Raw genomic sequence first — 26,125 nt, 5'->3', positions numbered from 1 at the left:
TATGTGCTTTACATCTTCAAAAGCTAAATGTACATTTCACATGTGCAAATCAAACATACATAAACATGGAAGACAAGGACTTTTCTAGCGATACCTTCAGGCGCACGGAGAAATGTAACAAGCCGATTAAACTATTTAAGAAAATTGGGACGCTTATGTAGAGAAATATCAAAAAACAGAGTGAGGAAACAAAAGTTGATTAGTGACACAGTCCACGTGATGCAGGGAAAAAAAACGAGTAGACAGAAACATCCCGTGTAAAAAGACATCGTATGAAAACAGCTTTCCCAAAAAAACAGCTGAATTTAAGGTGTCTGTCTTACCCACGATAAAGACCAGAATGAGACTTGGACTCCAGGTTACTTGAGTTGAGGTATAAACTCTGACCAGCTGATGTTAGCCATGCCCAGATCCTCATCCTCCAGGCCAGAGAAGCTTATGTCCACTAGGATCTTGCTCAGGCTGTCATTCATGGTGTCCAGAACAAGGCCCTCGGTGAACGAGTGGTTGCCCGGCGTGTGGCCTCCTGCCTGGAGGAGCTCCCTCGAACAGTGTGAGGGGTGCTCCACACTCGGAGAGCCAGCTGGTCCTGTTGCCCTGGAGCCACTGTTGGAAAGCAGCTCTCTGGAGGAGTTGAACAGGGGCAGTTCTTTGAAGGGAGTGCTGCTGAAGCTGAAGGAGCTGAAGTCATGGCCCTTAGGGGTGAGAGTGGGGCCGTTGGGTGTGCGGATAGGGCTGAAGTCCAGCGTGTCTCGGCCCTGCTTGCCCAGTGGCGTCAACCTCCAAACCTCTGGTATTGCGTTAGGTGGGGGCTTGCTGGGGGTGGAGGAGGCCAGGTGGCTACTGCTTTTGATAGGAGTTTTGAAGGAGTACTCCCAGTTGGGACTGTCCAGCTCGGCCTTGGTCTCCAGCTCGGCATGCCGCACGTCCTGTAAAACTGATGCATCAGAGGCCACGCCTGAGTCGAAGAAAGTACTGTCGGAGAAAAGAAGGACAGGCTCTTCAGTCTTAGGAAGGACCAAGCGCTGTTTGCGCCGTGAGCTGCTGGCCTCTCTCCTCGGAGGGGCTCGAGGAGTCTCGGAGCTTAGAGGCAAACACATTTGCTCCACTTTAATCTCCTTCACGGTGGGAGTTTGCCCCATCATGCTAGAGGCATCGCTGACTGACACCTGTTCCAGAGGAAGGACCAAGCGCTGTTTGCGCCGCGAGCTGCTGGCCTCTGTCCTCGGAAGGGCTCGGGGAGTCTTGGAGCTTAGCGGCAAACACATCTGCTCCACCTTAATCTCCTCCACAGTGGGAGTTTGCACCGTCTCGCTAGGGGCATCACTGACTGACACCTGTCCCAGAGGAAAATACCAATTGCACATTAGAACTCTAGTGGCTTCTCTGCCCCTTTAACACTTACATATGAACGATATTGTTGTGACACAGGTGTCTACCTTTGGAGCTATGCGGACTCTTCTACTGCCTCGTGAGCTGGTCCGTCTCTGCCGGGATGCAGAGAGAGCCATGTGGCTCATAGAGGAGGATGGCAGGTAGAGGGAGGAGGTAAGAGGAAGCTGGATTGGGACCAGGTAAGAGTCGGTCCGTGGGAGAAGAGGTTTCATCTTTCTCTCTGAACAAAGAGAGGAAAACATGTTCCATCTCAATAACGGACTCATTTTGAGTCAAAAAATGGAAATCAACTCATGATGGTTTCGGTCCACAAAATCATTTGCAATCTCTTATTGCCCCCCCCCCCTACTTACCTGAGCCACCCAGTGTTTTCCTTGCATCAGGAACTGTCCTCTTCTGTTGTTAAAAAAAAAAAAAAGTTGACATGTAAGTACAAAATGTAGGTTTGCATAAAGAGTCATTTTATATCTTGACGTGCATATATACAGCTGGACAGTAGTGCTCTCTACTCGTCTCACATCAGACCACACTGACAACCTGTAAAGACGGCATGGTTCTGACCTTGTACACAGCTGTATTGCAAGCTAGAGCCAAGAAAAACAAAGGTTAGGTTCCTATCAAGGGTGAAAGATAAGACTTTAGGAGAAATATAGGGGCATGATGATTTTAAAATAAACTCCCAAGTTCAGTCATTTGGTTCAATTTTCTTTGCACACTAGGATCTTATTTCTATGTAAAAAAAAAAAAAAAAAAAAAGATGAAACGGTAGAACCCTGAAAGGGAAATGAACGTAATAGAATACAGTGTACGAGTCTTTCAATGTGCAAACTGCCTCTCCTTCCCTGTAGCACACATCAACTGTCCCTGCAATGAAAAATTGGCTTTGAGCTCTGTCTCGTTTCTCCCTCTCTCCTCCTGGGCTGTTGGGCCAAAGACTTTTCCGGGAGCAAAAGAGAAAAGAAAAAAATCATCTTACTTCATGAGGAAAGAACAGCACTGGCACTGGAATGGGAGTAGAGGTTGGGTCACAACCAGGCTGTAATGGAAGGGTGTTGAATGAGACGATAGGAAATTGATATCAGAAGAGAGAACATAAGAATGAACACGTAAAAAAAAGAAACAACATGCGATTTATTATACTGATATGTGAAAACAGTTACACCTGACATAGTGTCGGTGCCATACTTGGTGCTACTGGAGACAAGACACCAAAACACGGGAGGTGACGTGTGTTTATTTCGATGGGAGGTGCTGCACACATTAAAACAATGACACAAGATAAATCGAAGACAAATGTCACCACCATGAGTTACATAAATGATGAGTTTACTTGCACCCACCTTGTACACCTGATCCAGAGTGAGACATCGGTTGGCCTCGGGTCGAATAGTCCAGAAAGAGACCTTTCCATCTGGTGTTGACTCCCGTGTGAACATGTCGTGTAGGGAGAGATTGTGACGGATGGAGTTCTGCCGTGATAAATGAAAAAAATAAATGTTTAATATTTGAGGAAGGGATGGGGTACATGGATTTGGAGTGGTGTTCAAAAAAACCCAACATTATATGCCACATGTCAAAGCTGATGGTCCTCTGATTACAGTCCAATCCAATAAGACTGTGGTTGTAACAATCCTACAGAACGGAGAACTTGACAACAGATTAGGCTGTACTTTGAATGAGAGGATGGTTTTGCAAACTTATTTTCCAGGAATTGCATTCCACCACTGTTTCATGGATACTTTTTAAATAATTTACATAGCAGAAAAGAGGCTCATGAGATGGAAATGAAGCAGACTGGAAGTATTTCAAGTCCATTCCGGAATGCTAATATCACATTAGAGGAAGTGAGACATGCCGTAGAGATGGTAAAAGCAGCAGAAGTGCTCTGTAACGAAGCTCTTATATCGCCATATCTACTATAAAAGTTTTTCTCCTTATTTGAAGTGTGTTAGGAACTTAGTCTCTTCCCCTCTACATGGTTGAAATCGATCACAAAACCAATTCCTTAGTTAAATAACAATGATCTATGGGTGAAACTCAACTGTAGTGGTATTGGATAAATGGCTTATTGTACATGAATTTCTTTTCTTTTTGGATTTCCCCCCATTTTTCTCCCCAGTTGTACTTGGCCAATTACCCCACTCTTCTGAGCCGTCCCAGTCACTGCTCCACCCACTCTGCTGAGCCAGGGATGGCTGCAGACTACCACATGCCGCTGTTTCTTTTCACCTGACAGGGAGGAGTTTCACCAGGTGGACACAGTGCGTGGGAGGATCACGCTATTCCCCCCAGTTCCTCCTCCCTCCTGAACAGGCACCCCAACCGACTAGATGAGGTGCTAGTGCAGCGACCAGGACACATACCCACATCCAGCTTCCCACCCGCAGACACAGCCAATTGTGTCTGTAGGGGTGCTCGACCAAGCCGGGGGTAACATGGGGATTCGCACCGGCGAGCCCTGTGTTGGTATGCAACGGAATAAACCGCTACGCTACCTGGATGACCCCATTGTACATCAATTACTAGTATTATGGCTCTCCTATTTGTAAACATCTAACGTACTTCTAGATAAGCAAAATGGTTTAAGGTAAAACAGACCCCCTGTTGACTAAATCTTTGCAATAGTTGTTAGAGCCAGAATACAAGAAATGGGTTTTGAAAATCAATGAATCTGTGTTTCATTGATTTTCAAAAACCATTTCACTGGGTAAACAGCACCGTCAACAGTGGGACCTTATACTAGGTGTGTGCCTTTCCAAATCATGTCCAATCAACTGAATTTACTACAGGTGGACTCCAATCAAGATGTAGAAACATCTCAAGGATGATCAGTGGAAACAAGATGAACCTGAGCTCAATTTTGAGTGTCATAGCAAGGGGTGTGAATACTTATATACATGCAATATTTCAGTTTTTTATTTTTAATAAATTTGCAAAAATTTCTACAAAACCTTTTTCACTTTGTCATTATGGGGTATTGTGTGTAGATTGATGAGAAAAAAAGGAATTTAATCCATTTTGGAATAAGGCTGTACCATAACAAAATGTGGGGAAAGTGAAGGGGTGTGAATACTTTCCGGATGCACTGTATATAGTATATAATCCACTTCTCAGGTCGGACCCCTGGATATTCCGCTCCTCATTAGTTGAGCACTTATAACAACACCATTGACAGTTTCGGGAAAAAACGCTATATATATGCGTTTTTTTTTCCTGAAAAAAAATTGATATTCCACTCATTAGTCGAGCACTCAACACCATTGATGGTTCGGAAAAAAAACGCTATATATATATATATATATATAATTATTTGCAGACCTGATATGTCCACTTTGAATAATAGAAACGAATTGGCCACAAGCTGTAGACACTGAAAAAAAACTCCTTTGTAACTATAAGTAAAACGTCTCTATTATTCTCCGTCCCCCAATTAGATGATACACATATGACATTTATTAGTTTTTTAAAATATTTTTAAAATATTTTAACTGCCTGCCCTTCCGACTGTGCCCCAACACCACCCCAATATATAATTCACATAAATTACCTTGTTATGTTTTTAATGTACACCATTTCAACAGTGCCCTGGCCCCTAAATACTTTTCAAAACAAACCCCAGTCCCATTGGTTTTAATGTTTTCTACTCCTCCATTGGTTGCTGTGCATCATAAGTACCTACCCCATTGGTTGTTATAGTTTGAATGTCTCCCCCATCTGATTGGTTGCTGTCCAACTGAAATTAGGGGCGTGATGTTGGGCAACGTAAACTGTATGATTCTTTGTTGAAACACATTAGCAGCTGATGAGTGCAAGACGCACGGAACAGGCCTGTGCTGCAATGCATTAAAACTTTTTTCCTGTATCTGTGTGTGTGTGTGTGTATATACAGTGCATCCAGAATGTATTCACACCCCTTCACTTTCCTCAAATTTTGTTATGTTACAGCCTTATCCCAAAATTGATTAAACTCCTTTTTTTCTCTCATCAATCTACACACAATACCCCATAATGTCAAAGTGAAAAAGGTTTTGGAGAAATGTATTAAAAATAAAAAACTGAAATATTGCATGTACATAAGTAGTCACACCCTTTGCTATGACACTCAAAATTGAGCTCAGGGTCATCCTGTTTCCACTGATCATCCTTGAGATGTTTCTACATCTTGATTGGAGTCCACCTGTAGTAAATTCAATTGATTGGACATGATTTGGAAAGGCATACACCTGTCTATATAAGGTCCCACTGTTGACAGTGCATGTCAGAGCAGAAACCAAGCCATGAAGTCAAAGGAATTGTCTGTGGACCTCCGAGACAGGATTGTATCTAGGCACAGATCTGGGGAAGTGTACAAAAAATTTTCTACAGCGTTGAAGGTCCCAAAGAGCACAGTGGTCTTCATCATTCGTAATGGAAGAAGTTTGGATCCACCAGGACTCGTACTAGAGCTGGCCGCCCAGCCAAACTGAGCAATCGGGGGAGAAGGGCCTTGGTCAGGGAGGTGAACAAGAACCCAATGGTCACTCTGACAGAGCTCCAGCGTTCCTCTGTGGAGATGGGAGAACCTTCCAGAAGGACAACCATCTCTGCAGCACTCCACCAATCAGGCCTTCATGGTAGAGTGGCCAGACGGAAGCCTCTGCTCAGTAAAAGGCACATGACAGTCCGCTTGGAGTTTGCCAGAAAGCACCTAAAGGGCTCTCAGACCATGAGAAACAAGATTCTCTGGTCTGATGAAACCAAGATTGAACTCTTTGGTCTGAATGCCAAACGTCACGTCTGGAGGAAACCAGGCACCTCTCATCACCGTGCTAATACCATCCCTACAGTGAAGCATGGTGGTGGCAGCATCATGCTGTGGGGATGTTTTTCAGCGGCAGGAACCGGGAGACTAGTCAGGATCGAGGGAAAGATGAATGGAGCAAAGTACAGAGAGATCCTTGATGAAAACCTGCTCCAGAGCGCTCAGGGCCTCAGACTGGGGCGAAGGTTTACCTTTCAACACGACAACGACCCTATAAGCACACAGCCAAGACAACGAAGGAGTGGCTTCGGGACAAGTCTGTGAATGTCCTTGAGTGGCCCAGCCAGAGCCCAGACTTGAACCCCATTGAACATCCCTGGAAAGACCTGAAAATAGCTGTACAGCGACGCTCCCCATCTAACCTTACAGAGCTCGAGAGGATCTGCAGAGAAGAAAGGAAGAAATACCCCAAATATAGGTGTGCCAAGCTTGTAGCTTCATACCCAAGAAGACCTGAGGCTGTAATCGCTGCCAAGGGTGCCTCAACCAAGTACTGAGTAAAGGGTGTGAATACTTATGTACATGGAATATTCCAGTTTTTTATTTTTAATACATTTGCAAAAATTTCTACAAAACCTTTTTCGCTTTGTCATTATGGGGTATTGTATGTAGATTGATAAGAAAAAAAAGGAATTTAATCCATTTTGGAATAAGGCTGTAACATAACAAAATGTGGGGAAAGTGAAGGGGTGTGAATACTTTCCGGATGCACTGTGTATATATATATAAAAATCCAGTGAGTCAAGTAAAGACTCACTGGATTGTTTTGTTCCTTATTTCTTGAGCACTTTCCCTACTATTGAGTGTTCCTTTTAACAAAGTTATATATATATATGTCTGTGGATACCAACTTATATAGGTGATGGACGAATGTTAAAATGAGAGACCTTATTTTTAGTTTACCCTATACTGTAGTTTACAATCTCTAATTTTCATGTTGCAGTCAGGAACAAGGGTTTTTGGTTAATTATGTTATTTTATTATCCTATTTCTTCTGTGATTTGATTTCTTCACACACGTGTACGTGTGCCTATACTTGTTAGTAGTGTTTGCAAAGCCCACGAGGGCTGGGCATTTTCATGAAAGACACTGAAAAAAACAAAAACAACACCAACAACAACAATAATAATAACCTAACCGTGATCGTTTTCTACAGCCAGCAACTATGTACCTTCCAGCCTGGCTTGGCCACCTCTCGGAAGTAAGGGAAGTGGTCCTCGATCCAGGTGTAGATCTCTTTGAGCGTCATCATTCTGTTTGTCTTGCTGTTAATGGCAAACTGGATCATAGCCATGTAGGAGTATGGTGGTCTCTCTGGCATGGGCTGTCTGTGACGCACAGTGTCTGTAACCATTTCTGAACCTTGTGCCTGTGTAAGTGAAAGAAAGAAATCATACGAATGCACGGTGGCTTGGATCTGATCATCCCACATACATAAACAAAGGTAAGAATGAATAGCCAATCATGACTTGTGAAGAACAAGGTGCTACAAACTAAAGTTATTGGGAGTTGCTACTGTAAATTTACTATACATGCACAAGCTATGTCTGCTCTTCCTCTCTTGACTTATTTGGTCTAGTTAATTCTTTTTGGTTAGCATATAGCAACTTTAAACAGCAAATCTGACAGGTCTGTGAGAAAACTCTAGGATATATTATGGTTTGGGTTCCTATTTGGATTGTCCTGTAGATGAGTGGGGAAAATAACATTTTCAATGCACTTCTATGTTCTTTAGTTGCAAATGAAAACAAGGTAAGTGCCTCTAGCAAAAGCAAACATTTTCTGCTTCTTTGCAACTGTGAATCACTGACCATTTGAAAGAAATTAACACTGCCGACCAAGTTTTGAGGTAGGTGCAAACAGTGGAATTGTCAAATTTCAAAATCTGACAAAATTGGGGGAAAAAATTATTTAACAGACATAAACGGTAGCTGCAGGCCAACACTTGTCATGTCATATTCTTCTGAGAAACTAACCTGACTATCAAACACGTTAAAATCAGGAATACTCTCAGATATGTAGGTGCTTCCAAAAAGGGTTCCCAGGTTTTATAAAATGTTTTCTTTGAGCCACTGACTGAAAATCGCAGCATCTCTAAGTTGAGACAGGACATTATGTCTCAAAGCCACTGACTAAGCGTGGGTGGAGCAGCATCCTTCTACTTGAGCAAAATTGCACGTCTGGCCAAGAGCAAAGCAAAGGCCACCATGCAGCGCTCCGCAGATGTCAGATGAGAGTCGTCTCCATCAGTAATGCCAAACAGAGTAATAAGAGGGTCTGGGTCTAGGTTTTGTTTTAAAATTTTAGATGGGGTACGAAAGAAATCTTTCAAGAAATTTTGTAAGTGAGGGCACAGCCAATACATATGGATAAAGGTAGCATCCCTGTTTTTGTATTTGTCACAAGTGGGGTTGATATCAGGGTAGATGCTAGACAATTTAACCTTGGACACGTGGGCCCTATGGACCACCTTAAATTGCACTAGGCAGTGTCTGGCACAGAATGAAGATTTGTGTATTGATGTGAGGATGGAATCCCATTGGTCATCAGATATATGTCCCACATTGTGTTCCCAAACCATTTTAATCCTGTCCAGAGGTGGATATGTCAGTATGGAGATGTTTCTATATAACGCTGAAAATGCATCCCTATTTAGTGGGTTAAAGGAAAGAAACATGTCAGCCAGGTTATTGTCAGGTTTTGCAGGGAAGCAAGGTAAGATGGAGCACACAATGTCTGACCTGTAAATATCGAAATAAATGTATTTTGGATAAGTCGTATTTCTCAGACAGTTGACTGAAAGAGATAAAACAGCTATTTTGAACATGTCTTTAAACCATCTGATGCCTTTCCTGTGCCAATCCTGGAAAGTTGAGTCATGTCGAGATGGAATGAAAAGATGATTAGAAGCAGTGGGCTCAGCAGAGAAACATTTCTGTAGTTAAGCGGTGAGCCAAGACATGCTGGAAGCGAAATATCCGGGCATGATCCTAACTCCAAAAATGTTCAATCTGGGCTGTTGGGTTGAACATAAAAGTGGCTCCAGAACGCAAGACAACAAATGTTAGCCCAGTAATAGTGATGGAAATCAGGGAGCCCCATGCCCCCTTCCCGTTTGAACCTCTGAAGTAAGGTCCTGCTTATTCGTGGCTTTTTATTTTGCCATATACATGAGGAAATAACCGAATCTAGTGAAACAAATAATGATTTTGGGATGAACACCAATACACACTGAAATAAATATGTACATTTTGGTAGTATATTCATTTTTATAGAGTTTATTCATCCGGCAAGGGTCCGGTAAGAGGGGACCACTGCAATAATGATGTTTTAACCTGATTTAGTAGTCATGAAATTTTATTTAAAAAGATTTTTGAATTTCCACGTGACTACTACTCCCAGGTAAGTGAATTGTCTCTCTTCAATTTGAAATGGTGTGTCGTTGTAGTCTAGGTCAAATGCTTCTCTGTTAATTGGTAAGAGTTCACGCCTGTGCAAGTTTATTTTGTATCCCAATAATGATCCAAACTGTTTAAGCAGAGGGATTGCTGCTGGCAGAGGGGTTGTTGGTTCTGAAACATATAGCAGGTCATCTGCATATAAAGATACTTTATGTTCCATACACCCCCTCCAAATACCTGCGATGTTTGCGTTTTTTTGAAGAGCAACTGAAAGCAGTTTGATGGCTAAATCAAAGAGGATCGGGCTTAATGGGCAGCCCTGACAGGTTCCACGTCCTAGAGCAAAGGGTTGAGAAACTGTACAACTGGTTTGAACCATTGCACTGAGAGACGCATATAATAATTTAATCCACACTATAAACAATGGCCCTAATCCAAATTTTCCAGAACTGTAAATAAGTACCTCCACTCCAATCGACTCGATCAAATGCTTTTTCAGTGTCTAAAGATACAACACACGCGGGGATTTTTTCAGAGGGTGAGTATAGAATGTTAAAGAGACGTTGGACATTAAAAAAGGAATGACGATACTTAACGAAGGCAGTCTGGTCACTTGCTATTATTAGGGGGACAACTTCTTCCAATCTGCATACCAGAGCCTTTGCTAGGATCTTAGCATCGGTGTTCAGAAGTGAAATTGGCCTGTATGAGGCACATTGTACAGGGTCGTTGCCTTTCTTGGCTATGAGAATTATAGTACATGCCTCAGTCATTTAGGGATGGAGGGAGTGAACCCAGCAGAAGACAGCTACTTCTGATGTCTTCAGCACAATGTGTGGCATAGGAGTTATTGATGCCATTGATGGATACCACTTCAAGATACAGAGCCCACACGTCAGAGGAGGGGACTACTTAAATAGAAAGAATTATTATTCCAAAGTCCTTTAGGGAATTGTGGATGAGAGGGGGAAATTGCAGGATATCTTTGTTGGCGCATCGGGTAAGGTTCATGACACAAAGGGTGTCCGGGTAGCATAGCGGTATATTCTGTTGTCTACCAACACGCGGATCACCAGTTCGAATCCCCATGTAACCTCCGGCTTGGTCGGGCGTCCTTACAGACACAATTGGCCGTGTCTGTGGGTGGGAAGCCAGACGTGGGTATGTGTCCTGGTCACTGCACTAGCGCTTCCTTTGGTCGGTCGGGGGGCCTGTTCGGGGGGGAGGGGGAACTGGGAGGAATAGCGTGATCCTCCCACGCGCTATCCCCCCTGGCAAAACTCCTCACTGTCAGGTGAGGCAGACCAAGCTAGTCAGAAAGGCACGAACTGATGAAGCCTCTTGGATGAGAGGCGAAACGTCTTCACGGATATATACCAAGTCCAGTTGCATTTGATTCAATTCCTTTGGATAACCATGACCTGGATGAATGAGAACATTCACAGACAAGTTCTCTTTCTAATCAAACATCTGAAAATGAGGAAAGTATTGTTCTTGCAACTGCATTTATAACTTTTTTTTGTGTTTTAACTCAAACTTAATTTAACAATGTTGTGTGATCTGCCACTTCAGCACACTTGAACAACACATATTAGTGCACGACAGAAAATCAGATAAACATTTAAACACACAGTATTACATGACATACACTACCCCTGACTATCCCTGTAACAGTGAGCTGAGTAAGGCAGCGCGCAGAGCAGTTCTCTATTGCAGGGAAGCATAGAGGTAAAAAAGAAAAAAAAGAAAAAGAAAATAATTTTTTTCTTTGCAGATGTGATTTCTTTGTGGGAATCCTCTGAATGAACATGTCTTCCTGTGTGTAGACAGCAAAGTCACACCATTCAAATCCAGAAATTAACAGCTGACCCTGGATCTGCCAAAAGTACGGATGGGATTTCCTTAGTGTATGTGTGCCCTCACTGATCTTAATGTATGGGCAGTCCACATAATTCGAAACATTTGGGCATTTAATTTCAACAAGGGAAAACTCTGTCTGCCCCTTTGGACCATACACTATGCCATCAGGTGATGACCCCATCCAAGGTGCGTCGGGGGGGATAAGGAACCCACAAGGATATTGACTCGACCTGCAGTACTCTTCTACTGCTGCATGTTCCATGTCCAGCCCCCTCCTCGTGTCTGCAGTCTGATGGTTGGGTCTCAGAAGCCTTTTCAGCAGAGGTCTGCCCCCTGGTGTGACAGACCTCTCTGAATTTGGTGGCGGTGATGCGGAACCGCCTTAGTTGGTGCCACTCTACATAGGAACTCTGCTGTGAGCCATCTCGAATGATGTTGCCAGGGACATCATGTGGAGCTGCTGATGCTCAGAGCAGATGAAGGAACAGGTAGAGGGTCCTAGCCTGTAACCAGAAAGTGGCAGCTGGGGGAGAAGGGGCATCTGAGTGTGGGCGGGTTTTTGGCACTGTTTTTGTTGGCAAGTGATAGGACAACACACTTCCTTCTTGCACTTTACCGAACTTCAAGTCTACCAGAGGCACATTTTCGGCTATGGACATAGTTGTTATGAGGAGCCACATCACTAGAAAGGTCATTGTAGACCTCCTCCACCCTGAGCATGGAAAGTTCAGGCAGAGGTGAACTGACTCCCTTATACAAGTTGTTCCTATGAAAAAGACAAATAAAAAAGATGAACTCATTGTTTGCATAAAGTAAGCTAAAGCATACATTCAAATGAAACACCTGAGAATATAGAAATACCTTATTTGTACTTAAGGAGTAGTAGAAAGACCTTATTTGTGTGAAAAGCCTGAAAAGCTCGGGTTTGGACTTTCTTGCTTGATCGACTGACAGTATGAATACTACCAATAAATGCTAGAATAAAATGTATCCTATAATGTAGCAGATGATTACGTAATCTTATATCTTACTAAGATTACTACAAAAATATATTTTCATAATAAAAATCTGGCCCTGTGATGGCCTGGCGTCCTGTCCAGGGTGCCTCCCCGCCAGCTGCCCAGTGACTGCAGGGATAGGCCCCAGCATCACTGCGACCCTGAGGGCAGGATAAGCGGTTTGGATAATGGATGGATGGATAATAACCTGATGTCTTCTACCAGTCTCCTTTCCCGAGGTGTGGCTGAAAGAATCACCATGTCATTCACCACCAGGTTTAACACCCTGCATTTCAAGTTTTCAATAAACATAAACAAATATCCATAAATAAAATAAAAGTATCATGTTAAGAAAGTTAGTTATCGCCATGGTTCTTGGTTTATGCCACTTCTGCTCAGTTTCTGTGCAGCTGTGTGTTGGGGGAACAGAGGTGATCTTCAGCTGGGAATAAGGTGCAGTCTGGTAAAGAAGTGCTGCCACATGCATGGTTGCATAAAGCTGTATCTGTCACACAGGTGCACTGGCAGGGATGGGAACCCCTAAGTACAATCTGTGAAAATAAACATCTGTTACAATACATACTGTACGTGCTGCAAGTGCAGTTAAACATTAAAACATTCTTTTTATAAATAATGAATTAGTGAACTTTTGTTATAAAGGAGAATACATGAGTACAGTGAGAAAAATATGAATGATGTATGCATTGATCATCCATTCCATCCATCCATTATCCAAACCGCTTATCCTGCTCTCAGGGTCGTGGGGATGCTGGAGCCTATCCCAGCACTCATTGGGTGGAAGGCAAGGACACACCCTGGACAGGCTGCAAGTCACACACACACACACACACACACACACACACACACACACACACACACACACACACACACACACACACACACACACACACACACACACACGTCTTCAGACTGTGGGAGGAAAGCGGAAATTGATTATATGAACCAAAAACCCACAGTTAATATGCACTAATGTGTAAATCAAAACTTGTAGCCAAATCGTTACTAATCTCACTTTACTCATCTAAAATAATAGGGAACACAGAACGTGTGTAAAAGAAGTGACAGAACTCAGAACGCAATATAGTTTCTGTGAATCCCATTACTTTTACAGTTTTTACACACTAGGGTTATGTATGGGGGTATCATATGAAATATATATTTAACGTAGCCTTTAACAGTATTAGATTCATAGCAGTGATATGATTCACAGAAACTTTACTGATTTGATGAACAGGAACCTGTCTCATGAACTAGTCTACACTAAACCTGCAGGATAACTTTCCCTTACACTCAAACTGTGAGGCTTTTGGCTTTTCCTCATAGATCTATAGCACTGAGCCCTAATGGACAGTTCTTCTGTTGAATCCTTGTTTGAAACGGAGACTGACAACGACGTTAGAAAAATTCTAACAGTGACAGACACTTAAAAACATAACGTTAGCAGTAACATCACTACGCTAGCATTGGCTAGTACAAAAACTTGTTGGTGCTAGCGTTACACGTCCGGATCTTACCTTCGTAATTGTGGCTGTACCTTGAAATGTAAAGTTTGAAGCCCTTCTCCTTTTTGGTAACTGACGTATGGCATGCTTCTTGGATAATGCGACTAACGTGCATTAACCGTGAGTTTGGGTAGATCTTGAAGAGACCCGAGTAAAAAACACCATTGCTTCGCTGTTGTTGTCTGTTGTCCGTATCACTTCCGGCGCTACCCGGAAATGATCGCGCTGATCGAGTCGGAATGCGGAAGAGAGCGTGCATATAGGCCACCGAGGTGAAATCAGTCAAGCACACATTCCCATTGTCTGACTTTTTCAAGGATGTGCTAGATGCACTCTGTGTAGGGGCAGAGGCGTCCGGGCTCTGTTGGTACACTGTCAGACAGACATCCACAAACAGAAAGTGACCACAATCATAGCAACGCAAAGGGGTTCACAGTTCCTCAGAAAGGAGAACCCACTCCCAGCAACCCCCAAAGCAGCTGAAAAGATCAGGGAAAGGGCTATGCCTAAACTACCAGTACCTGTGTGTGATCGCATATCCAGTACAGAGGCAGGTATTTTTGTGTGTGTGTTTCTGTAGCGATGAGTAGCCAACAACGTTGACCTAATGGTTTTATGCAATGTGGGAGAGGCCTCTTCAGAGCAAATGATAATTTAATGACTATATTTCAATCTATCACAAAAAAAGTTTGCTCCAATTAATGGTGGTAAATGAACTTAGTTTTAAAAAAATCACTTTAAATGAGTAACCTATATATTTTCAATCTGTTTTCTAGGCAATGGTCCTGGCTGTTATCGCCGAACATTCCCTACCGCTCTCGAGTGCACCTGTCTTAGTGGAACTGACTAAACAACAGGCTGCAGACAAGGTAGCACTGAGCAGGATAAAACTTTCACCATCCACCGCCTCTTACAAGATGCTGTATGGTCTGGGCTGCACATTCTCTGAGGGAACGCTCTCCAAATTAAGACAATATCCTTTTTATCTGAATGTAGATGAGAGCACATGCAATAGTAACAAAAAGGTGCTTGCCACGCTTGTGAGCGACTTTGACGAAGGATATTGTGGTTGAACACTTATGTACTCTTGAAGTTGTGAAAGTCAATGCTGCCAGCTTGGAGAGAGCCATTTGCAGCTTCTTTAAGGAAAAGGACATTCCCTGGTCAAACCTGTTCAGCATATGTGACGCGAGGCAGCAAGTCAGGACTGGAAACAAGAATCCGACAGAACCACTGTCCGGCACTTCTTGATGTTGATGTTGATTCATGTCACCATGTGCACAACGCTGCAAAGTTTGAAGAGCCGGGGGCGCTGTGGAGCAAGCTACGGAGTAGGACGTGTATCGTTTACCTCTGCAGAACAAACAATCAAATAACGAATTCAAAGGCACTTTATTCGCATTTTACCCGGTGACACAGCATTATTGAGGTATTGTGGTGATACACATTTGAGGGCAGATTCACCAGGGGCTGCTGCTCCTTTAAGGCAGACATTTAGAGTGCTGACGTAGGCACCGCTTGGGGTTTCTGGGGAGCCATGTTTGCAGCAGCCTCGCGGTTAGCTGGTTGCGATGAGGGATTGTGTTGTATCGGTGTTGTTGTGTGGCGAGTAAACTGAATTGACTCGATTCAATCTCTCCGTCTCCTCATTCCTGCACTCCCACAGTACCAGATTAACATCCACGCTGTATCATGGTGCACAGGACCGCTAAAGGATGTGAGCCGCCGCGTGTACGCCGAGGCCTATTTCCCCTGCATCATCCTCAACCTCGAGTGAGAAAGGAGGCCGCGATGCTGAAGACCCCGCCGGGGCTCACTCGGAAGACTTCAAACGTGAGCTGCTTTCCTCCTTGGACTTTGTTGCCATGGTGAAAACGGAGGTAAGAGCGGTCTTAGAGAGTGAAATGGCAATAATTAGAGCAGATGTTCGTGCGCTTAGAAAGGGCTTCGAGGACTTTAAAACAGCCATGCACGGAATTAACCACACTGCGCAACACCATGGGAGACGCAGAATGGAGCCTGAGCAGCCGTGTGTTTGCACACCTAAAATTCCTGGGCTCAGAAATTATTTTTATTCTAGAGACTCACCTTTGCACTAATGAATGCACCAAACTTGAGAGAGGCTGGATTGGGCAGGTATTTTGTTCCAAATACGAGGATAGGTCCAGAGGCACAGCCATACTGATCAAAAAGGGAATCCCTTTTGTTCCAACTTCAGTAATTGCTGACAAGAATGGCGGATACATAATTGTTGCTGGTAAACTTTTTGGTTCACAGATTGTTTTAGCTAATGTCTACGGTCCGAACTGGGACAACCCACAGTGTTTCTCTCGCTTTATAGCTAAAATACCAGATCTCCACACACACCATCTAGTTTTGGGAGGTGACTTCAACTGCATGCTGCAACTATTGGGTCCAGACCTAGACCCAATAGTGCAATTTCCAAATCCGGTAAGGTTCTTCTGTGATTTATGGACTCATACAAACGTACAGACCCGTGGAGAAACACAAACCCTACAGCTAAACAATACTCACTTTTCTCGCCAGTTCACCACTCATATTCACGAATCGATTTTTTCTTGCTCAATAGCAGTTCTCTCCCATTAGTCACTAATTGCCAGTACCGCAGCATTGTTATCTCTGACCACAGCCCGGTTCAGTTAGATATGCGTTTTCCCAATAGTATAGCGCCGCAGCGTACTTGGCGACTAGATCCATTGTTGCTGTCCAGTGATAAATTCATTAAGATTATAAATGAGCAAATTGATACCTATCTAGACATTCACTCGACCCCCAGGTATGTCATACACTATAATTTGGGAATCCCTCAAAGCCTACCTTAGAGGACAAATGATCTCTCATTTAGCTTTTGAGAAGCAAAAACGCACAAAACGTCTTTCAGAACTGTCTACTCAGATGACAAATATAGACATGAGATTTTCTACTGACCCCAAACGGCTGCTGCTACAGACTGAATTTGACAACTGTCAATCAGACATATACTGAACAGATTTTATTTAAATCAGGACAAACATTTTATGAACATGGCGACAAAACAGGTAGACTGCTATCCCATCAACTTAAACAAGCAGAGGCTAACAGAGCTATTCCAGAGATATGTGTGGCACCTGGCGTGACTTCCATACATCCCAAAACTATTAATGACAGTTTCAGAGAATTTATTGTAATCTCTATGCAACAGAGGCCAACGTCAATACTTCCGAGGTTAATGCTTTCCTTGACAAAATAAACATTCCAATGATTGGCCCAGAAGCCCAAAGCAGCCTCAAAGCTACTATAACATGTCAAGAAATCACTTAAGCTATTAACTCGATGCAAAGTGGCAAAGCAGCAGGGCCAAACGGGTTCACCGTAGAATTTTATAAATTTTTTTCCTTAAAAATTATCTCCCGTCTTATGCTCTGTATACCAAGAAACACTACTGGAACAAAAGCTACCTGAAACGATGACAGAGGCAATCATTTCGGTTCTACCAAAAAAAGGCAGAGATCCATTAGACTGTGGTGCCATCGGCCAATAAGCATTCTGTGTTCTGACTATAAAATTCTCACCAAGATCCTCTCCCAATGCGTTGAAACTGTGATTTCTGCCATCATTGCACCAGACCAAATAGGTTTTATACCAGGTAGGCAATGCTTCTACAACATGTGTAGACTGTCTAATGTGCTCTATTCTTCTCATTCAACCCAGCAAGCAGAAGTTGTACTCTCCCTAGATGCCGAAAAAGCTTTCGATCGGATCGAATGGAAGTACCTTCTGGCTGTTCTGGAAAGATTTAGATTTGACCCAGTATTCATTACATGACTCAGACTACTTTATGCAACCCCAAAGGCATCAGTGCGAACCAATTCCATATGCTACGACTATTTTCTCCTCCATTGGGGCGTTAGACAAGGTTGCGGCCTATCTCCACATTTATTTAATATTGCTATTGAGCCCATGGCTATAGCCCTCAGAGCAGAAGGAAAGATAGCTGGCATCGTGAGAGGGGGCCTGACCCATAAAGTTTCACTTTAGGCGGACGACCTCCTTCTCGACACATCTGATCCAGTAGAATCCCTACCTCGGCTTATAGATATGTTTCACCACTTCAGAAGACTCTAGGATTTAAGTTAAACTTCTCCAAAAGTCTGCTTTTTTCTATTAACCAAATAGCGTTGGATCTTAGCTACAACAACTTTCCATTTAAGCTGGAACACCATTCATTTACCTATCTAGTAATCACTGTTATGCGATCTTATAATGATCTATATGGCCATGACTTTAAAAACTTACTAGACCGTACAAAACTAGATCTTGTGAAATGGGCCTCACTACCGGTTTCCTTGAGAGGCAGGGTTAATGCAATTAAAATGACAGTGCTGCCTCGTTTCCTGTATTTGTACCAAATGATTCCTTTCTTCTTACCTAAATCAATGTTTCGTGACCTTGACAGTCACATCTCTTCATTTGTTTGGAATAGAGCAAGGCCACGATCAAAAAGATCCATTTTGGAGATGCATAGGTTAATGGGAGGTCTGGGACTGCCTAATTTTATGTTTTATTACTGGTCAGCCAACATAGTTAAATTAACGTACTGGATTGCAGTGTTTGAAAAATAAAAGTGGCCCCACCTGGGCCCTTATGGAGACCCGTTCTAATCCCAAAGTCTCTCCAGTATCCATTCTGAGTTCTCCACTACCCGGGGGAACTATTAAACATGTCAATAATCCTGTGATAAAAAGCGCTCTTAGAATTTGGGGTCAATTCAGAAAACACTTTAACTTCAATAGTACTTGCGGCCATATGCCCTTGAAACATAACCATCTTTTCCCTCCTTCCCAGACTGATGCATCATTTCAAATGTTGCATAACAACGGTCTGATCTTTTTTAGCGACCTATTTGTAGATGGCATTTTTGCTTCATTTGAAATTCTCCAAAAGGACCATTATATACTGAAGACACTTTTTTAGATACCTCCAGGCCTGCAGCTTTGCCAAAGAACACTACTCGTTTCCTGTCCTGCAGGAAAAGACCATATTAGAAATCATATTGGACTGGGACCCGGATACCAAGGGAAACATTTCTAAAATATATAAGATTATCCAAGCTATTGGCTCACCTTCCTTGGACAAAACAAAATCAGCCTGGGAACAGGATTTAAACATCGAGCTCACTGAAGAGATCTGGAAACATTCCTTACAGCGCATTCACACCACCTCTCTCTGCCTTAGGCATCGCCTTATTCAATTCAAAGTGTTACATTGTTTACCCTACATGTATTAGGTGCCACCGGAACCGAGCCACAGGTGGGCACATGCTTTGGGAATGCCCATCTTTGGCTACATTTTGGGGTTGTATCTTCGAAGATTTCTCATTTATTTGTTGTAAAACAATTGAACCCAGCCCAATCACGGCCATTTTAGGAGTTCCCAGTGAAGGCGTAGACATCACTACACCCCAAGCTAACGCAATAGCATTTGGCTCACTTCAAGCCCGGGGACTAATTCTTCGCAATTGGAAGTCTGATAAGCCCCCATCATTCACAAGTTGGATCAAAGAAGTGCTATCTTTAATTCCATTAGAAAAACTCAGATACAACAGATGTAAGTCCCGTCAGAAATTTATGGATGTCTCCCTTTATACTAGAATTCACTCTTGCTCTGTCTTTTTTAGAAATACCAGAATAGATCTCTATCTCCCCAATTCGCAGCAACTACCCTTTTATTTTAAGTATTAGGACTAAGAATTGGTGATGCTTGAATAATTAGGGATAATTTAGCTGGAATAAGTGCCTTATCAATGTGTTACTGTGGATGAGCCTGTCCGCCTATACTTAAATACTATGTGTAATGAGATGTGTGGGAATGTATATGTATTTGTGTATAAGTGACACAGCGATATATACCGTATATATCGCCGTGTCTGTATAGGTGTGTATGTTTGTGTGCATGTAAGTACTTAGCACTAGGTGTCTGACTATTGAGTGGTTCCAATTGTAACAAAGCCCCTTTGTTTTCATACATGTTTAGTTGATGATTTTGTTTATTTGTTTTTCTTTTCCTTTTTCTCTGACTTGCTAGGGTTGTTGTTTTTGTGTGTGTCCGGGGGGGGTGTCTTTTGATTTTTGTGTGTGTATTTTTGGGAAAAATATAAAACCTATAAATAAAGTTAAAAAAAAAAAAGAAAAGAAGTTTGCAGAGCCCTTTGAGAACTGCCTGGAGCAGCTGTTTACAGATCTCCACACTGACCACCAGTGCACATCAGATCGGGTAACTAAATGTACATTTTAATTTTAGCTTGAGAGAAAGATCTAGTTTGTGTTCTTGGTTTCTCTAATGCTTTGAATGGTGTGTCACTTAGTCACGTAAGAGGGCTTATTGTCTTTATTTGCAGATCATGTACCTCAAAGAAATTGCTGAATACATGGACATACCTGCCACGAATCCCCAGCGCTTTGTCCCCTCACCGTTGGTTGTCTGCATACGATGTTGGGATGCAAACAAAGACAATGCTGCCTGTGTACAGGGTCCGATACTTCGGTTTCGTGGGGAAGGAGGAGAAAGCTCTGCATAAGGATCCATTGCAGCAGCTATACAAAGACTACCATGTCAGCGAGAAGGGACAGCAAAGGATTGCATTTGTGCACCGACACCTCAGCAAGAAAGGTATGTATATATTTTAACAGAATTTAATGTTAGTTTGAACAAGGAACTTAAATCCCCTTATTGAATGTTAGTAATCTCAATTAATTGTGGTTCAACAGTCTGTATGTATATATTTATGTATGTATGTATATACCTATTAACCTATAAACTTTTTCAGCATCATTCCATGAATAAGCTCATTTGTTTGCATATTGCTGTAATTGGATTTTTGTGCAAAAATATCCCGTGTGTTGTATTGTTGGTTATGCATTGTTGATTTATTTTGTGCATAGTTGAAAGAGTTCATTTTAAGTCTGAATAGCATCCCATTTCTGTCAAAGTTATTAATACATTGTATTATCTTTGTTTTCCTTTTGGAAGGTATGACTAAATTAGGGAATAAGAGGAAGAGCTAAGTGGGGAAGAAGATCTGGGTTGATAAGCAAAAAGTGGACCTGCACCTCAGTGTGTACTCCCAAGTATGTGGTGGTTTTCCAGGTGAGTGTTTCTTCTATATACAGTGTACATACAAGTCAGTTTTTTTCAAGGCAACAAATAAAAATAACATACATTTTTGTAAACAAAAGCTGGTTCAGTATTTACAGAAACTTGCCATTTCTGTGAGCATTTAACACTAGAACGACCAAGTCGGTCATTTTGACTGTTTTGGATTTTCAAAGTTTAACAAGTTTGTATAAAAAAGAAAAAGAAAAAAAGATACAGACCTGCCACTCCCTGAATGGTCCTAAAATTGCATATTTCCATTAAAATGAGTTTTAGATCAATTGCGCACACACACAAAAAAGTTATGATAAGATCGACCTGAAACGGCCATAACCGGTCAAAATGACCACACGTAATTTGCGCGTGATCGTGCGCGTCATGTCACTATTTATGATATGTGTTGGTCGCATCATTTCCTTCGAAGTTCATTGCTCTGTCCTAGAAACAAACTAGTGTTCTCCAGTGCAGAGTAATTCCCTCCAGTTCCCCCTCCCCCTTGAACAGGTACCCCGACCAACCAGATGAGGCGCTAGTGCGTAACCAGGACACATACCCACATCCGGCCTCCCATTCGCAGACACGGCCAGTTGTGTCTGTAGTGATGGCCGACTAAGCCGGAGGTAGTGTCAGTCGTTTCTTAACAGACATACTAATATATGCCATGCATTAATATCCCAATTGGAACCCAGCCACTGAGGATGCACAAGCCAGTGCATTCTTAGTGTCAGTCCCAAGCCCGGATAAATGGGGAGGGTTGCGTCAGGAAGGGCATCCGGCGTAAAATCTTTGCCAAATCAAATATGCGGACCATAAATAAGATTTCCATACCGGATCGGTTGAGGCCCAGGTTACCAACGACCGCCACCGGTGCTGTTTACCAGCATGGTGCCGGTGGGAACTATGCTAAGACGCAGAGGAAGAAGATGCTAAGATTTTCACTGGGAGTAATGAAGGACAGGATTAGGAATGATTATATTAGAGGGACCGCTCATGTTGGACGGTTTGGAGACAAAGCAAGAGAGGCAAGATTGAGATGGCTTGGACATGTGGAGCAGAGATTCTGGTTATATTGGGAGAAGGATACTGAATATGGAGCTGCCAGGGAAGAGGAAAAGAGGAAGGCCAAAGAGGAGGTTTATGGATGTGGTGAGGGAAGACATGCAGGTGGCTGGTGTGACAGAGGAAGATGCAGAGGACAGGAAGAAATGGAAACGGATGATCCGCTGTGGCAACCTCTAACGGGAGCAGCCAAAAGTAGTAGTAGATTAATATCTCAATTGGGCATTCATCTTGACAGATTAGAGTTTAAAAACTGTGGGCGGTCATCTGCCCATGGTCATTCTAGTAGTTTTTAAGTTCCAGTCGTTGTTTGGGACTTTCAGTGGTTATTTAAGTTTTTGTTTCCATTTCACGTTTTATAGGCCTTGTTACGTTTGTTAGATTAGCAATATGTGTTTTCTGTTTTGTTTTTCAGGTAATATTTTCACTTTTTCAATTTTGCTATTCAAGTTCAACCATGTCTCTCTGAAGTTTAAATTGTTTAAAAATTGTATTATAGTTGTTAAAATTTTAATTTTGGGCAGCAGCCCATCCAAAACACCTGGTTAGTGTGTGAAATAAATGAGTTAGTATTAAGAAAGGTTTATTTAGTATTAACAGTGATGTGTTCTGTCCCTGTGAAATTGTTTGTGCAACAACAGTGTATATTGTATTTACTGTTTTACTCTACTTACTTCATTCATATTGAGTGCCATCTAGTAGTGGAAAGAGGCCAGGTTACCCTAACCAAAAACAAAGTAGTCCATCCATCCAATTATCCTAACCGCATATCCTGCTCTCAGGGTCGCGGGGATGCTGGAGCCTGTCCCAGCAGTCATTGGGCGACAGGCTGTCAGGCCATCACAGTATGATGGTAATTTTAGTTTTACCATGGTAATTATTGTATAAATAATTTACAATGGTACAGGCCCTATTTGAATATTGTCTGGCTTGACGTTGACTAGTATTAGTATTGAGACACTTAGCACTGTGCTGCATTCATGAAACCTTAATAGGAATTTAGGATACTTAGGAAAGTGTTGGGTTTTTTTTGTATTTGATGTGTTATAGATCATCAGCGATTTCCTTGAGAAGGTGGGCAAGGCCTAGGTGGCTTGTGGCAGATACATGCAGGCGAAATTGCCACTTAAAAGTAAGACCCTACAAGCCTTGTCCGCTATCAACCCTGTTGTGAGGGGCCATTCGGAGGCTGGGACTCAAATGAAGCAGCTGAGACATCACCCAGGAAATCATCAGATACAACGTCGGCTCAACGCTGGCCCAGTACCGAGAGGGAGACAAAATGGTCATGTGGTAGGCCCATGTTATGAGCACAGGGAAATATCCAGCCCTCAGTGGGCTTATCAGAGGTGCAATTTCAGTCTTCGATGGGCCCATGGTGGAGTCCTCCATCAGCCTCATGGGAGACATTATTGACCCTAAAAGCTCAAATATGAATATTTCCACCTTGGATGCAATTCAGACAGCAAAGTATGCCATAAAGTCTAGGGTCATGATGTTAAAGAGAGGAGATGAAAAATTTGGACCAGTTGACAGAAGACTGTGCCAGAACGTGAGGTCTACTGGAAGGGAGAAAGCACAGAGAGAAGAGAGGCTGTTGGAGAGAAGAAGGAGACAGGTGGAATATGGCTGTAAGAAAACATGTGCAAGTGCACAAAATAGCAAGAGGACTGCACAGGAACAAAACAAAGAAGCAGCACAGCCGAAACATGCAGCCAAGCAAAGGAATGCAGCTAAACGTAAAGCACTAGAAACCCTCCAAGTGAAGGCAAAGAACAAGTCCTGATGGATGCTTAAGGAGAGGACATTTTTGGACATGTAGTTAGTTATTTTAATTTTCTAATTCTGAAAATAAAAACCTTAATTTGCTACTTAACAGTCTGACACTTATTAATCCGAGTATATTAAATAGAATTTCCTATTTATTCAAGCATACAGCACGGGCCTTGGTCACATGGTTATATGACATTATGCTGTCCCATTTTTTTCGAGTTAGCTCTCTTTTCATCATACATGTGTTGGCATCCCTGTACAATGCTGTGATTGCAACTATTCCTCAATACTATGTGACTAGTACACGTGGCCAAATTAATGGTCACGGCAGTCTGCATATGAAACAGATTGATGGTTTTGGTCGTTATGCAGCTGTACTGTTTATGAGGGTGGGGATACCTGCAGTCAGCTGAGACTGATGAAGTCACTTATATGAGTGACGAAACATTTCTCCCACTAAATGCGTCCAGATGAACTGATTCAACTGTGTGGGATTCAGTTTTAGATAAAAATAGTAGGGAAAATGCTCGAGTTTAAAAGGGGAAACAATGATTTAAGGGCAAAATGAATAATAAGCTGCTTGTTTATGTTTTTGTCATGTACCGTAACAATCAAAGAAAGTTGAATCAGTTCATCCGGACACAACGTTTATTGAAAGTAACGTTTCATCACTCATGTAAGTGACCTGTTCGGTCTCAACTGACAGGCATCCCTACCCTTATAAACAACATAGTTGCATAACGACCGAAAACGACGATCCGTTTCATATGCAAATATATGTGACCAATGCTAGAGTTACAGTGGCCATGTGTACTATTCACAGAGGATTTGGGAATGTTTGCAATCACAGCATTGTAAGATGACGACAGATGTAGATGGGTATAGACCGCGGAGTCCTGGCCTGACGCATTAGCTCTTCAGTGTTGTGTTCTGTCACAGAAGAGCTAACGAGAGCTGATTGTTGGTTTCGGTCGTTATGCAATTGAATTGTTTATAAGGGTGGCAATACCTGCAGTCAGTTGAGACTGAAGAGGTCACTTAAATGAGTGATGAAACGTTTCTCTCAATAAACGTTGTGCCCAGATGAACTGATTCAACTTTCTTTGATTTTCTTACCTGGATTATTGAGCATGCATAAAGACGTACCCTAACAGTGTTGTTTGTAGCTACTCAGTAATTAGAAGCACAACACAAAAATTCCCCAGATTCACATTATGAAATACTAAAATGATGAGGACACGCTGCTCATTAACCAACCTCCAGATTAATCAGAACATGGTGGCAAAACAACCAATTCATAATTTCTTCAACCCAATAACTTCTGAAGTTTACTGAAAATCACAATTAGGTGCTACTATAATGGAAAGGTTTTCAAAGACAATACAAGTTGTGACTTAATGAGAAGTAAAAAAAAAACAAAAAACAAAACATCAAATAGCCAACCTGAGAAACCTGTTCAGTTGTGGAGTCATGAGTATCCATGTCAACTTCCTTCTTAGCATGATTGGGTCCAAGGCCAACTGTGCTCATTCCCCCCAACCACTGGATGTTGGTGAGGCTGTCATCTAGAGGACTGCAGTCGAGTTCTTTATTCACTAGAGAAGACAATCAAAATAAATAAAATGCACACAAATGGATAAGTAAAGAGAGCTAGCCAGTCCAGTGCCATCAAATGAGAATGATTTATCATCAAAATCCGGTGATTTCCATACATTTTTTGATTTCACTTAGATGTTTAGGATCCAAGGGTGTATGTATAATTTCTGTTGCCTCTGGGTGTGCAATATTGCTGCTTGTTGAGATGTCCTTATCTTCAAAGCTGGGTTTACTAAAAGATTCATTTTCAAGGCTACCACTACCACTCAAAAGGATGAACTTGTTTGGCCCATTGGGACCACACTCTTTGCCCTTGGCAGTAAGGGCCCCAATGACACTCTGAAGATCTGCTGTTTTAGGGATGACAACCACTTGTGTGTCAGGCATGGCAGGGTGATCCATGATGCGAATGCCATCAGGGAAGCAGTGGGTGGCAGATGTTGTTGAAGCTTCCTTGGGTGTTGTTTCATTAGATTCATTTTGTGAGGCAGGCGCTGGCTGGTCATTTTGCTGAAAAGGCAGTTTCCTCCTTTTGAGGATCAGGGGTCTCCTTGGGCTTCGTCTCAT

The 26,125-nt window shown here is 42.5% G+C and overlaps 1 protein-coding gene across 1 annotated transcript; it reads right to left on the bottom strand.

Annotated features, from left to right (window-relative positions):
- Nucleotides 1-359: 359 nt before the first annotated feature.
- foxm1 (forkhead box M1) lies at nucleotides 360-26,125 on the bottom strand. The gene is made up of 9 exons (XM_056277595.1): nucleotides 25,756-26,125; nucleotides 25,451-25,557; nucleotides 7,855-7,879; nucleotides 7,368-7,567; nucleotides 2,736-2,864; nucleotides 2,372-2,431; nucleotides 1,765-1,791; nucleotides 1,440-1,631; nucleotides 360-1,169 (listed from the first exon to the last, which is right to left on the bottom strand). The coding sequence occupies exons 1-9, from the start codon at nucleotides 26,123-26,125 to the stop codon at nucleotides 360-362; spliced, it is 1,920 nt and encodes a 639-aa protein (XP_056133570.1).

The sequence above is a fragment of the Lampris incognitus genome, chromosome 3 (assembly GCF_029633865.1).
Source record: "Lampris incognitus isolate fLamInc1 chromosome 3, fLamInc1.hap2, whole genome shotgun sequence".
In the NCBI taxonomy this organism is placed as follows: Eukaryota; Metazoa; Chordata; class Actinopteri; order Lampriformes; family Lampridae; genus Lampris; species Lampris incognitus.
This window is presented reverse-complemented; position numbering and strand designations above follow the sequence as displayed.

Excerpts from the sequence above, each read along its gene's own strand:
- foxm1 (XM_056277595.1), bottom strand. The coding sequence starts at position 26,125 with ATGAGACGAAGCCCAAGGAGACCCCTGATCCTCAAAAGGAGGAAACTG. Across the intron at positions 7,568-7,854 it reads TCCAAATAGGAACCCAAACC|AGGCACAAGGTTCAGAAATG; the intron begins ATAATATATCCT and ends TTTCACTTACAC. Across the intron at positions 2,865-7,367 it reads TGGCCAAGCCAGGCTGGAAG|AACTCCATCCGTCACAATCT; the intron begins GTACATAGTTGC and ends TTATCACGGCAG.